At 36.7% G+C, this 15530-nt stretch overlaps 1 protein-coding gene across 1 annotated transcript in view; it reads left to right on the top strand.

The window, feature by feature from the left end:
* LOC140651515 (small conductance calcium-activated potassium channel protein 2-like) overlaps positions 1-15530 on the top strand; it is a 96687-nt gene that overhangs the window by 1337 nt on the left and 79820 nt on the right. The window contains exons 2-3 of the mRNA XM_072861057.1: positions 397-492; positions 14303-14721. Coding sequence (XP_072717158.1) covers positions 397-492; positions 14303-14721 — 515 coding nt within the window. The remainder of the gene's footprint in view (positions 1-396; positions 493-14302; positions 14722-15530) is intronic.

Genomic DNA, 15530 nt, shown 5'->3' with positions numbered 1-15530 from the left:
GCAGGACTGTTCGGCCTTCGCCGGGCCCCGACGTCACTTCATTTCTCTTAGAGCCCAGCGCAGCAGGACTGTTCGGCCTTCGCCCGGCCCTGCCGTGAGGCGTCCCTCGCCCTGAGAAGTGCCCTGACCCCCCGGCACCGCCGTGTGGGGCCCACTGGTCCTCCGCCCTGAGACGAGATGCTCCCCCCGCGGTTCCGCAACCGTGAGGCGAGGTGTCCCCCTTCCCCGGCCCCACCGTGAGGCACCCTCCCGGCCCCGACACCGTAAGGCGAGGCGACCCTCCCTCCCCTCCCATTCCGGGCTCCGCTGCTCGCAGTGGGGCTGGGGATCCCGGCGGGGTGGGAACGGTCCCGTGTGTGTGGGTCTCTGACGGACAGTGGTGTCTTTCTGTTGCAGGAGTCTCTGTATTCCCTCGCTCTAAAATGCCTTATTAGCCTCTCCACGATTATCCTGCTTGGGCTCATTATTGTATACCATGCAAGGGAAATTCAGGTAATGTTTCACTTTATTAATTGCTGAGTGTTTACATATCTGTGGTTGCAGAGTCAGTTTTTCTAAAGGCTTTATTGTGGAGGAAATATAGCCTTTCTAAAGGCTATATTTGCACTTCCCGCTGATTCAGAAAACAAAAATAATCACTTAGTGCTTCCTGAAGTTCAGTGAATGTATTTCATCCCTGGAGAGAAATAAGATAGGCTACAGGGACACATTCATGCTAGGAAGCATTGCCTGTTAGGGACTGTTACCTGCGATTATGCTAGTAGGATCACTTAGTTCTGAGGTTATAGCACACTTTCTCTATGACATACCTTCTGTAGCAGATGTAGGGCAACAGTCTTATTTCCCAGTGACTAAATGTCATACTGTGCATTTTCTCTGGATAGCAGGGCTGATTATTAGGAAAGAGGCATCAGTAACTTCTAGGTATGTAATCTTCACTGTGCTGTTTCAGATACTAGCATACACTAGAATATTTAAAAAGAGGGGGAACCTTATGTTGGATTTTTTTAATTTAATGCCATAGAAATTACAGCCACTAGGAAATGTGACAGAGGAAAGCTGTCAAGACAGGTAGGGCTAAAGGTAGGGGGAATTTAATGATCAAAGCTATAGAGTAAGTCTAAAAATACTGTCACATGTCCTGTCCCAGGTACTTAGTTCTAATTTCAGTTGTCTTTTTTTTGGATCAAGAAATTACAATTTGACATTTCAGTTAAATTGAAACATATAAGAGAGAGAGTTTTCAAAGTTTTGAAGTGAAAAATACCTTATTTGTAGATACATTGGTGGTTTTGCTATGTCTAATTAGAGATACCTTGGGCTACAGGCAGAAATGACAGTTTTCAAGGGCAAAGACATCTTTTTCAGCAGTACCAATTAAAAAAAAAGATAAATTAAGAATTGTATAGTACCCTTCTTCTATGCTGTAGTTCTAATATGAAAGGGCACCATAGTCTCCTACTTAGACTACTGTTAGAGAGGTATTGTGTTACTGAAGACTCTTTGCCAAATGGGATCCTGTCCTGCAGTCCTTACATATGAAAACCACTATTTCTGGCTCAGAACCCAGTTTCTTTGCATTAATATCAAAGATGGGCAGCTGTTTAACATTATTGTACTCAATAAACAAGTGTCTGGTGACAGAGTATCACTATAAACTATTGGAATACTGATGAAGAGGTTTCTTTATTTGTGTAAAAATAAATAAATGTAGCTGCTGCAATGTAGGAGCCTTGTTCTCCAGTGTACCTTGCTATAAGTGGTGCTTGAGGCACTAAGAACAAAGCTGAAAAAGCCAAGCTCTGTAAGTATTTGAATTATTCTATGTATTTTCAAGAAACTAAATAGAAAACAATACACAAGATAACCAAATAGTCATAGGTTTCTGTATGCATAAGCTTACAGTAGGTAGTTACTCCAACATTTGCATATTTTTTTTTCAGCTAATTAGATACACATTTTCATTCTTTCAGAGATTTGTTATGGATCAGAAAAATCAATCTTTTAAAAAACTTCAGTTGTATTTCTGATTTTTTTTAATTGATCATTTTAAAGAACTCCTTCATGTATGAGACTACATGGAAGGAGTTGTGCAATCATGTGACTTAATCAAGGTTAATGTAGTTTTCAACACCGCCTGACAGTATAGAATACAAGCATACCTGTTTGTAAAACAGTAATACTCTATGTTTTTGTCTGAGAGACACTGTAGGCTGCAGTGCTCATGTCAGAGCCTGGAGTAAGCTGCAGCTCCAAGGGGCTCTGTCATTCATCTTGAAAATGAAAGGGAAGTTTTGTTTTCAAGGACACTATTGGAAGGAAAGGCCATTGTACCACCCTTAGCTGTTAGATATCTGATAGATTTTTAATTTAGGCACAGTATGTTTATATATGCACACTTGACTTTTTAAAAAATAAGATGAAAAACACACAGAGAAATATTTACATCCATCTATGGTGCTAAATTTATGTTACACCTTAACTCTGAAAACAAGAAGTATCTTTAAAATACTTTAGCTTAGAAATGTACAGAACCTACTCCAAGTGAAAGAAAATACTGCATAAGCCCGATAATGTAACGATTTTTAAATAATCTTTAAAACTGACTGTTTTCTGAAGGGATACTTGCCTTTAATTCAGGCAAATATCCTGCTATGTGCAGTGGAATATTTATTGAATCAGGTCTGTAGAATCATGCCCATAGATGGTTGATTGTGTCCTGGAGCACCAGCTGTTTGCTGATCTTGTTCAAATTTGATCATTCCTTTCTTATTCTTCTCTGAAAGGTACTTAGACTTTATCAGTAAGTATAGTGTAAATTTGCAGGAATTCATCAAGACAATACATTTTGTTGTACAGAACAGAATGGCAATGTATTTTGCTTGCAGTGTGGTATGTTTCATAGTCTGATAGGAGCAAACCTACCTGAAAGAAAAGTAGATTTTCCTGCAAAACACGAACTAAAATATGTTGGGAAATAAGATGAAAGTTTAGCAATTAGTAGTGCTTGCAGATTTAATATTTAGAAGCACCTGGTGACATAAAATGTCTGCTAACCAAAATCAGCTGCTGCTTTTTTTTTCAGTAGTCTGTGCCCTTGATTTCTTGGTAGGAAGTCTGAACAGCCACGCTGCAAGCAACTCTATGGTAGTGCCTAACAGTATAGCAGGTGACTGTAGTCTGTCCATTTAAAAGACCTTGCCTATGTGTTCTGTTTTGAAAACAATCAGCTCGTCAGTTAAATCAAACTGTGAGTTTGCTTGTCCCAGACTTGCTGAACATCCTATTTTAAGGGAGTTGGAAGGGAGATTTAAGACTTATAGGGATTCTTCACAAGAATATTATATGGATGTGAGATAAATGGGGGGTTTTTTTTTCCTTTTTTGTTTTCTTCTTCTTTTTTCTTTTTTAGTTTATAAGCAGTAGAGGAACAGGAGCACCTTCAGTATATAAGGGGTGGGGGTGGGGGTGGGGGGGTGTCCTCCGCCTCCTTTTCAGCACCGCAGACAGCTCCGCACGTTGCACGTTATCCGGGGCGCCCTTGGCTGGGCTGGGCCTGGCTCAGAGCAACCTGTGCTGCGGGGAGGGCGGCTGCCAGCCTCCCCAGCTTCCCTCCCGCAGCACAGCCAGGTGAGTTCTGCTGCTGCCTGACGGCACATGCATAATTTTGGACATATTTTTAGCCTTGCATTCTAAACCTATTAGCAAAACAGATTCATTTTTGCATTCTATGAAACAGCTCTGCATTTGACAGACCAAAGTCTCCAGAATGGCATAGCTGCAGTATTTAGACAAAAATAACTGTTTGGCTGCTGTGCAGTTTTGTGAAATATTGGAAATGTTAAAATGCTTTCTTCAAATAGGTTTTCAGTGATTGCAGCGTATTAGTTATTCTGTATTATTAGCTATTAGTGTTATTATTAGTATAATAATAAGTACAATTAGTGTTATTATTAGTTATTCTGTATTATTAGTTATTAGTGTTATTATGTATTATTATTATTAGTTAGTGTGATAGTTATCCTGTTATTCAGGTGCTATTATATTTATTAAATGTGACTTAATGTTAAGACTATAATAACAAACAAATGAAACCAGGTAGTTTTAAATGATAATTCTTAGCCTACATTATCATTTCCAGAAAAGAGGATAAAACCACAAACAATGCTTCCTTCACCTCCCTCCCTCCCTCTCCCAGGAAAAAGCCAGATGAACAACAGTAATGATGTTGGAACCAAGTATGGTGACAACCCCAAATCTGTGTATTCTCCTTTTGGTTCATTGTTGTCATGCTTGTAATGTTGTTAAAAACATCACACTTGGGAGATTATGAAATATTTATTACTCACTCTCTAAGCTTGTGTGGTTGTTGATTCAGTTTGGAAGACTGGTAGGAAAAATGTAACTCATTGTTATCCCAACCTAGAACAGGTATTTCTCTGACTACTGTTCCAGCTGAGAAATACACTTTCGAAGAGGTGGAGGAGGGAAGAGCTAAGAAGATAGTATCATCCGATTATCATAATAATTTACAATGTATAAATTGCCCACTTCATGCATAAACAGTTTGTTACTTCATGATATTTTACATAATTAAAATAGCAGCATACAACATGATTAAAATTGTTGTTTCTAGACAACTTATTGTCCCATTCCACATTTCCCTAATGCAATTTGCTGTTAGATTAATAATTGGGTGGAAGTTAAGAAACTTTTTGATAACAGTTCACATGGTAAAGCTGCAATTTTTTTCTACTTTTACTGAGAAAGTAGACCTCTCTGTCTCTCTCTTGTGCTGCTGGAGATAGATAGAAATGCTTTTAAAATGTACAGTTCCTGAAGTTTTACTGGCACTTCCTTATATTACTCAAAACAAAGGATTAAAACCAAAATTCTCTAAGGTTGCTAATAAGATGTCTTTAATTCCCTTTCTTGGGTATTCTGTCACAGCCTGGTATTTCCTGAAAGATGGCTGTCACAGGGTAGGAGGACTATGTCCACTGGGATACTTTTGCTTTGGTGCTGGACTACTTAGGGTATCCCTTCTGTAAATAAATGTTGCCCTTCTATTGCCTTTCTTGAATAATGGTAACCTGTGTTCTTCTGGACTGAATCTGAACCTCTTCTCCCTCTTCCCTTGATACAGATGCTCTCACTCATACAGAAAAATGAAAATTGTTGTTATTTGGCAGAAATTAATAGAAATCTTCATTTTTTTGTATGTGAATTGAGATTTCTGAACACACATAAATTGGACTGTCAGTTCATGCTCAAGTAGAACTCCTATGGAAAGTCATGCAAACTTCAAAGTTAAGGTTAAGCCATTGTTGTCACAGCAGAGTTCATTTTTAGAATTCAGTCCATCACTTTCCAGGTCTCCAGGGAGAAAGCACCCTCAGTCCCTAGATTGTTCTGAAGTGGTGGGAAAATCATGTGATACTGATGGATTTGGAATGAAACATTTTCAGTCTTCATTAACATTATGGAAAATTATCACACATGTGAGCCCAAATATCTTGCTGAAGACTCAAGAGTCTTTTCTCCTTTTCCCTGTCTCCCGAAACCTTGAAGAAATGGAGCAGGCAGTACTAGGAAACATAAGTGGATGTTAATAAATACATTTCTTGACTTATTTATTGTGCAAATAAATTCCATAATGCATGATTCTAATAAACACTGCTTATGGGGCTTTAATTATCTTACTGGAAAGTTCTTCAGAAAAATCCTGCATTCCCTAAGAAATATGAAGTTAAACTCCCTTACAGTTTCCCATCACAAGCACTAATGGGTATTCTGCAGGCAAACTTGTTTATATCTATGTAATCCTTTTGCCTTCCCTGTGGTGGTACATGTTTATCTCCTTGTCTTTCTTCTTCTGTTGACTCCATGCCAAAAGAAACAAAAGTCTAGCTTGCCTTTGCTTAAGTACGCTGAATCATTAGCTAAGACTGCTGCTGCAAAAACAAATGAAGATTAAGAGCACAGAAAGCAAGTCTGTTGAATAACAGGTGAAAATCAATAAATAAACTTTGAGTGATAATTTTATTCTGATCTAAAACCTGTTGAAAATTACTGAAATTTTTCTGTTTATTTTAATAGGCCTTGGATCAGGTGACAACAAATCTCATCATGTGCCAGTTTTGGTCCAGGATATAGTAGCTTCATGTACAGGCTTGAAAATTACCTTGTGCCAGTGAAGCTTAATACACATTCCATACAACAGAAAAGCATGCTGATTATAAGAAATCTAGAGACATCATATCTGTTAAATTATCACTTTAGGAGTATTTATTTGATAAATATTTAGGTTTAGTTCCATTCAGTACATTTTTGAATAGATTATATCTGCAGAGCATGTTGACCCAGGAAAAGTTACAGGTGCCCACTGTCTCTGAAAAGCAGCACTGTAATGCATAAGACACAGAAGGCAGGATAGAAAATTCTTTAACATTGGTCAAGCATCTAATGAACAGTGACTGAAAGGATCTGAGGCCTTTTGCATGGAAATTAAATGTAGAAGATGCTTGTTTCCAGCAGCCTCCTTAGGACATAGGAGGAGGTCGTATCTAATGGTCAGGCCACTGAATGGTTGGCCTGACAATATCTAGCATTGTTCATTCAAATGCACCCTTGTTCTGAGCATTTTTTAGTGAGGCTGTTAGAAGTTTATCAGGACATCAGGTTTATCTTTCCTTAAAAATACATTCTTAAGTCTAGAGTCACAGGTGTTACTCCTTTGGCAGAATGAATAAATTAGCTCATTTTATCTAGCTTCAGATTCAGTATTTCTTCCTTTAACTTCTGTTTCCCTATTCCCTTGCAAAAATATTGCCAATTTCTTCAGTGAATATATCCCTTTTTAATTGGTTCTAGTTTTCCCGGTAGTAATGAAGCTGATCTTCCCTGAAGAGAATAAGGCTTCTCTCACATTGGGAACAGTGGCTGATGGCAGCCGTGTTGGGAGATGGCAGTTCTTCATGCAGTGATCTGTAAAACAAATTAATTTTTGTGATGAATGAAGAAAACTAAATCCTAAATCAATAATTGTAAAAGGATCATTTAAAATTAACAACATAAAAATACTGAAATGTAGATAGTTCACCTCAGTGAATTTTGCTTCCACAAGAATATTGTAGAATTAGAGTTACTTTATTTCTGAGATACTTGAAATGGGGAAAAATATGACAGAGAGCACTAGGTTTCTTACAAGATGCATTCTAAAATTAGTTCTGTATAAAAGTACTGATATTTTGTGGGAAGATGTGCTATGTTCTTCATACACAGTCTTGGAATTGCTGCTTCAGTGCAAAACTAAATTAATCCCTAACTCTGGAATCTGACTAATGTTTCTATCCCAGTACTGCTAAGATTAGTGCACTAGTTATAGCAGACCACCTACAAGACCAGAAAAGGGTTTTAAAGAGATGTTTTTGTTTTGGAAATATTTTATTAGTATACTAATTTTTTCAATGTGGTCATTTGTTGTTCCTATTTGTGAAGGTGCAAAGGGAACCTAAGCAATCCATTCAATATTTCTTTGCCACTTTCCCTTTCAGGTGTAATAAAGCTGGCATAGCTAACGTCCAGCTACACTCTCAGCAGTGAGAGTGAGCCAGAACAGGCCAGTAGAAGTAGGGGGTAGTGTGGAGCGTCAGCAGATGGAAGTCAGGTTCTAAACAAGTTGTATTTAAGTTAGCTTAGCTGGTGGAATGTTTTGTGAAGATTTGCTACAGGCAAATAACCTGCTCTGTCCTTAGATTCCTGGGAACAACAGCATGGTTTTAAAACTATGTATGTTTTTCATTCCGTCTCTATCAATTGTATGGAGCAGCTACTTTGGATTGCTCTGGGTCACCCAGTCTATTTACTAGCAAACATATCTGTTATGTAATAACATGCATTTCCTTTTCTTTTTTAGTCTTTACTTTTTAAATAACAGAACAATACATAGTATGAAACAATAAAAATACTTCTTTAGTGCACTGGTCCCATTTTCCCGTTTTGCATGTTTGTGCAAAGGAAAGGAACAGGACTCCTACCTAAACCATTCTTGCTGTATTAATCTTCCTCCACTTATGCTATATTCAGAGCTTTACTAAGTCGTGTTCCTTCTGCATCTGCTTGGAGAACATTTTTGACTGTCAACCCCGGTCACAGGAGCTTTTGGGAACTGTTGGTGCTGGATGGAAGTTTTCTAAATGTTGTAACTTAAGGAGCTTATTCTCATTGTGTTTTACCTTGCTGGAGGGAGTGGGGTCTGAATATATTATATAATAGAATAAGTGTTAAATGAAGAATATTATTTAAATGAAGAAATACCTTTAGTGGACACTGACTTTGAAAGAACTCCTTATTCAGTAACTTTAATTCAGTCACTTACTGATGGGTCTACTGAGTATCTCAAATGAATATGGTAACCCCGAGTGGTGGGCTTCTATTTCTGGACCTCTGATTTGGTTCAAAGGCTCATAAAAATTCATATAAGTAAATATCTCACCATTGTTTAAAAATCTGAGGAAGCTCAAGTGTGATTGTTCCATCAAGAGTCCAAACTAAATTAAAGTAGGAGATTGCCTCATGAAATATCTTTTAATAATGCTTTTCTCGGGAGTTTCTTCTTCTCTGTAGCACTGGGGAAGAAATCTGGATATCTAGGAACATCCTTTTTTTTCCCTTGGAGTCCTTGGATTTCACTTCTTGACACTATCACCTGCATAGAAGGTTACTGGGAAGAAAGAATGGCAGTTTTAGGAGCATCCCACCCTCTTTGGGTCCCTGAAGCACATACATACAGGGAGAACTACATGAAAAGAAATTCCATATGTCCCAGCAATTGCTGAGTGTTGTAATGGTTCCTTGGCACCACAGGCTGTCAGGGATTAAGCCATTTCACAGTTGTTTGAGACAAATGATAGAGCTGAAAGTCTGGCCTGTAGCATTTAAAAATATTGAGCAATGCCTCAGAATATCTTTGGAGAGAGAAAGCAAAAAAGAATACTGTCAGTATCTGATTTAGAACAGAAGGAAAATATGGGGAGGCAGAATTTAACCTTATGTTAGTTTATGTGATCGTGTCCTTTCTTTGTTATCTCATAGAGTATTTGGGCTAGTGTTTTTATAATGATCCGAGGGACAGAGGTTAAAAAAGACATGGACAAACCTGATAAGTGTGTTGAGTAACACATATACGTTTATTGAAATGGTTGTGGCTATGTTCCTCCCTGCGTGCGCCCTGTCATAGTAACTATGATGTATATTATTCAGGTGTATTTTAATGTGCAGGTTTTGATGCTGCACATTGGAAAATATGGTACACAAAGACCATAAGTAGTCTGAGCCTCAGTTACACATCTCTTCCTGAGATGGTCAGATTTAATGCTGTCTTTGAGGGAAGCATTTCGAGCCTACTTAGCCACCAGCACGCATTAACATGAAATTTTCTTTACATGCACTGACATACACAGTGTGTATAGTAAGATATCAATAACCATGAAAAACTCATTTTGCATAGAGATACCAAATTTAAATAAATATGCTATGCAAAAAATCATTTTTATGATGAAACTAAGTACCAGACTTCTACAATCATTCTTTTAAATTGGCATTTTTATAATTAGGGGGGTGTGTGTATGTGCATATACATGTATGAATGATAGTCTAACTTCCCCATTTGAACAAACTAAGAATGTTTCATTCGTGTAGATAGCTATATCCACAAGATCTTGTGGATCAATTTCTAATGACCTACTAGAAAATTTGGTCTTAACTCTGGATGTGGGAAACATTCTGGAAAATATAAGATAACAAGGCTTTCATGTAGTTTTGTCAAAAACATTATTCTTTGCCTTCTGTGCTTTGCATGCAGAAGGTGTTCGATGCCTCATGGCTTTATATAAGACTTAAACTTGCTAACTTCTCTGCTCTGTGGCACTGTATTCAGGATGTAGAGTCCTCAGGAATTCCTACAGGCTCTCCAAGATCGAGGACAGGCCTTTGGATAATTTATAGACCACTTGATTATATGCCTTCTGATGATGGAAGAAGGCGTTTTTCATCCCCTAGTTAGGGAAAGGCTTGAGATGTCTATCTCCAACCACCATATGATTTTCAATCATTTGTACTTAATAGCTTCTTCCTCTCTGAGGACTATAATGCTGTTTTTAGTTGCCTAAGTGATATTTTGGGGACTAGAAGCTATAGAAAAATGTTTGGTCAAAACTTTGGTAGAACAGCAGCCACAGAGGCTATATTTTACTAGTCTGTGTCGTAGTTCCATCAGTTCTTTTATAAGGGTAAAGCGACTCCAGTATTTAAGCATTTAAAATTTGGATTTTTAAATGAAACAATTTCCACAATGCCTTTGTGAGTACAGTTGAATCTCCTTCTGCAAGGAATGCCTCAAGGAGTACAGCTGATGCTACTTTATCATTGTTTATCGCTTCCTTTTTATTCCTTACAGCAGAGCACTGATACTGTTTTCACATTTGTTCTTCTACTGGGATTGTAAAGAAACTGGCCAATTTCCTTGTACTTTGCATTCACCAACATCCTCAGATAGCCTGCTAGGAATTTGTTTTCATATACTAATGATTTACAAAATTAATTTCTCTACTTTTCTTTTAAGTAGCTTCAGGGAGTCTCTGATCTAAGTTGTCATTGTGTGCAATCTGTCTACTCTGAATTTGTTTCTCTTTTTCTAATCTGGTGTTATATGAATTTAACACAAATTGTTATGTAAATACACAAACACCCATTAATATCTATGATGTGCTATCTGTTTTTATATTTATACTGTGTGGTGTTAGAAACATCAAGTTTATTTATAGTTTAAGATTCATGTCTTATTTTTACATACCACATCTTGGAAGTGCATTATATAATTTCAGATGAAAATAACTTTTAAAAATTTGTCTTATAGAGTGCAGGCTTAGTAAAGGTAGATGGTAGTTCTGTATTTGAAGAAGCTTTACAGAACATTGATGAAGAACTTAAATTAGATTTCAATGTTAGACTAATAATTAATAAGAAATTTGAAAGCTATGAGCAGGCATAACATCTTTGACCTTGACTGGAGTTTGGCCTTCTGCATAGGCTGCAGGACTCAATTTTATAGGAAGAGCTTGTTCTCTTTTTATTACTAGCATCATTCCCCATTCGAATGGGGAGTAGTATCATAAAATGAATGCATGGTTATTATAACAGAATTGACTGAAAGCAGCTGAGAGGGGATATATATATATATATATATATATATTTAAAAAAATTTAAAAATATACACACACACACCCCCCTTTAAATTGTGCTGTTCAGCTGTTCTTTCTCTCCTTCATTCATTTTCCCTCCTTGCTTTCCAAATAGTAAATGTACACAACCAAGCAAGCAGGAACACGCAAATACCACTGCATTTTCCAAATTAAAAATTAACAATTGCATTTAGTAGGTTTTGCAAGCATATAAAATGTACATGAAATCCTGTACTAATTTCTATCTATTTTCAGTACATCCCAATTGACTTTTTATCCACAGCCTATTTTGTTCCAGAATATTTGATATTCCTGTATTTCATGGACTGAATTTAGAGACACGGATTTGTATGGAAATTTACCTCATAAATATGATTTTGAAATGTTACTATTTTTTAAAATAGGAATATTTGTACTGGATCTGTGGTCTTCTGTGGCTTCTGGTGCTTTCTACCTTCTGTGTTTTCACCTCCTAAATCTCATTATGTGACAGCTGAAGACATTATCACTTTCAAATATTATTTTTCTTAGAAGCAATGGGCTTAGCCAAAGTCAAGGGAAGTTGATAAGGATTTTCTGTGCCTGCAAACATAACCCATTCCACTTAGCACTACTGAGAAACTTCTTTCTTTGTAGCATATTAGGATTTCTTCTGCTGACAACTGAATATGTTCTTAAGTATATGTTTCATAATGATATCCTAAAGTTTTTTTAAAAGTGATTAAATATAATTTTCTTTTATGAAAATTGTAATATCAAATTTTGATGTCTAAGTTTAACTCAACATTCTTCTATTCTCATCTTTTGAATCGAATCAATACTTAAGGTATCATTTTTCTTGAATTGCCTTTCTGCATATAGTATTCATATTGAAATCTGTGAAGACGGTAGGTAAAAAGGGAGGACAAAAGACCATTGCTTTTCCAGCATATTCTGCAACTTTAAAAGAAATTTTTAAAAACTGCTGATTTACATGTTATTTGATATGTATCTGAGAACTGAAATGGTCAGCTGTGTCATTCGTTTATTCTTTTCTTCAGAAAACCACACAACATTTGAGGGATTTGATATTATCTATCTCATATTCAGTTAAACTGGTTACTATTCATCTGTATTCTGGGTGCTCTAAATACCTGGACCTCTTTTATAGCTGTTTTATCATTTGTGTGATCTGACTGACAGCATTTAGAGGCTAATCACAAGAATCAAATGCACTTGAGCCTCATTGCATTTTGAAAGTTTGGCCCTTTATATCAAATAGTACATTTGCTAAGTGCAAACCAACTGTCTTTTGGTAATAAATAAATAGATAGATTTGCCTTCCTACCAGTATGAATTTCATTTTTATATCTAGCATACAAAGTCTTCAGAAAGACCACAGGTAAAAGAAAGTGTATGTGCTCATGTTGCATACATTGAATTCACTGAGTGTGTTTCTTTAGCTTAATTCAACACTATGTTTCTTTGGCTTTAATAGTATTGCAGTGGAGGTAAGAACTATACCTAAAATAAAGAGAAGGAACATGAAGGAGCAAAAAACAGGTCCAAAAATAAAAGAATTTGGGTTGGATTTTTTTGTTTTGTTTGTTTCTCACTGTGGTTAACTTCTTTCTTTCTTTTAGTGTCACTCCAACTACAATAAAGCTAATTTATTGTTATCACTTTCTTAAACAAAGAACTGGAGCAATTTTCTGGAAGACAAACTGAATGTGTTGGGAGGAAGACGTAGAATGTGTTTTTGGATCTCTAAAGGACATATACAGAGAGTTCAGGCTTGCATTTCTAAACTTTTGAAGGATGGAAAGGGGGAAAAAGCAATGCAGATGAGGAATTGCTTGTTTGGCCCTGTATATGGTGTGTAGCATGCTGGAAATAGTTTTCTTACGTTTGGAAGGACATTCTTTGTGTATTTCACCTTCTCACCCCTTAAATTACTTCTAAGTTTTTGAATAATCTAATTTTTAAAATCCTACAAAAGTTTTTTATTTCCGATTATATATTTACTGAACAGCCTTGTCTAGATTCAGACTAGAAGTGGTGTGAAGGTCTTCTCCTGTTGCTGAGATTGCATGTTCTTTGTCATTATGGATTATTTTCCTTTTTTGAAAAGTTACCTTGCATATCCCTACTCTCTACTAGTGACAAATATTGTTCAATTAAGTATTTAGTTAGTAAATCTTCAGGAACAACATTTACTAAACAGTGTGAAGTGGTTTATTACTTTTGTTCCTGGGTGGTAAACTGAAGGCTTTGATTCTGCAAGGACCTACATACATGTGCATTTAATTTTCAGCTACTAATAGACCTCACCTGGCTACCTAGGCTACTCTGGTGTTTGCAGGCCTCTGCTTTTCATTTTTGGTTTTTTGAAGGTGTGACTACAGTTCATTTAGACATGGTCAACCTAGCTTTAAAACAGCTAGTTCAGGTATTGCTAGTAGTTGAGGTACAGTTGAACTGATTTTTCACTATGAGTTATCTTTTAGTGTCTTTATGTAGTTTCTTGGATGGTTTTGCAGCCTGCGTTGGTCTATATTGGTACCTGAAATTTGAAGAAAGCTTGAATAGTTCTACTGAAGCTATAATCTCTCCTGTCTGAAGCATTGATGTGCTCTAAAGAAGTCTTAACGTTGTACTGCAGAAAGCATTTTCAATTTGTAATTTAGATTTCCGTCCTGAAAAACCTTTCTTAAATGCTTCTTGAGTCTATGAACTTTGAATAAGCAATTGATTTTGAAGGGACGAGGTTTAAATTGGCACAGAGTTTTGTTTTATCAAAAATGACAATTAAACAAAAATATGAAAAAATCTTAGTAAATAATATGTGGAAATTCAGTTTCATATACAGTTTTAAAAATAGTGCACAAAAACATTCTTTTTGGCTTAACCAAAATCACATTCACTTAGTAGTGACTTAGTAATGTCATTTGCTGAAATGGCATATTTATCTTGGTTTTAGTGGTCATTAGCAGCTCTGAAAATGATGGTATTTTAAAATGGAATAATAACAACGTTTGTTAATGGCATACTAAAGTTAACCTTATATTTTATCATTTCAGTTATTCATGGTGGACAATGGAGCAGATGACTGGAGAATAGCCATGACTTATGAGCGTATTTTCTTTATCTGCTTGGAAATACTTGTATGTGCTATACATCCCATACCTGGGAACTATACATTCACATGGACGGCCCGGCTTGCCTTTTCTTACGCTCCATCCACAACAACAGCTGATGTGGATATTATTTTATCTATACCAATGTTCTTAAGGCTGTATCTTATTGCCAGAGTTATGCTTTTGCATAGCAAACTTTTCACTGATGCATCATCTAGAAGCATTGGAGCGTTAAATAAGATAAACTTCAATACCCGTTTTGTTATGAAGACTTTAATGACAATATGTCCAGGAACTGTACTGTTGGTTTTTAGTATCTCATTATGGATAATTGCTGCGTGGACCGTCCGAGCTTGTGAAAGGTAAGGTTGTTCTGTTTGGTTGGTTGGTTCTGCCTGTCTGTCTTGTTTTGCTGCTTTGGTTTTGTATTTGAAGGACCTAAATATTTAATGGAATGGAGCTTCCTGGTCTTTGATATGTTGAGTGCGGGTTGGATTTCACTCTGTCACAGACTGTCAGAAATGCTTTGCCTTTTAATCTGAAGGACTTACGTAGAGAAGTTTGTGCCACAACGTTTATTGTAGTATTGCCAGTCGATTTCAATGTTTTCATTTAACTTTGCTAAAACACAGTGGGATACCATAAAATGTCTTTTAACAACAGTTACTGTTGTTGATATTCTGTGTTGATAACAGCTTTCATTTATTGTGTATGCGAGTTAAATTTATTGAGAGTAATGTAGATAAAATAGCTATGGAAAATTCCATTGAAAAATGTATTTTTTTCAATTAGACTTTTATTGTCCTGTTTCTTAAAAAAAAAAAAGAAAGAAAGTGAAAAAATGTTATTGGGGAGTTGGCAAGATCAAGAAAGGGTGATGTACTGGTTTTGACTGGGGCAGAGTTAATTTTCTTCACAGTAGCTCGTATGGTGCTATGTTTTGGATTTGTGACCAAAATAGTGTTGATAGCACACCCATGTTTAGCTATTGCTGAACAGTGCTTACACAGCATCAAGACCTTTTCTATTTCTCACTCTGCCCGCCCCCAGTGAGGGGTGCACAAGGGATTGGGAGGGGACACAGCCGGGACAGCTGACCCCAACTGACCAAAGGGATATTCCATACCATATGACGTCATGCGCAGCATATAAAGCTGGGGGAAGAAGAAGG

Source organism: Ciconia boyciana, chromosome 4 (assembly GCF_034638445.1).
Source record: "Ciconia boyciana chromosome 4, ASM3463844v1, whole genome shotgun sequence".
Taxonomy (NCBI): Eukaryota; Metazoa; Chordata; class Aves; order Ciconiiformes; family Ciconiidae; genus Ciconia; species Ciconia boyciana.
Note: the sequence above shows the minus strand (reverse complement) of the source record. Positions and strands in the feature narration are given on the sequence as shown.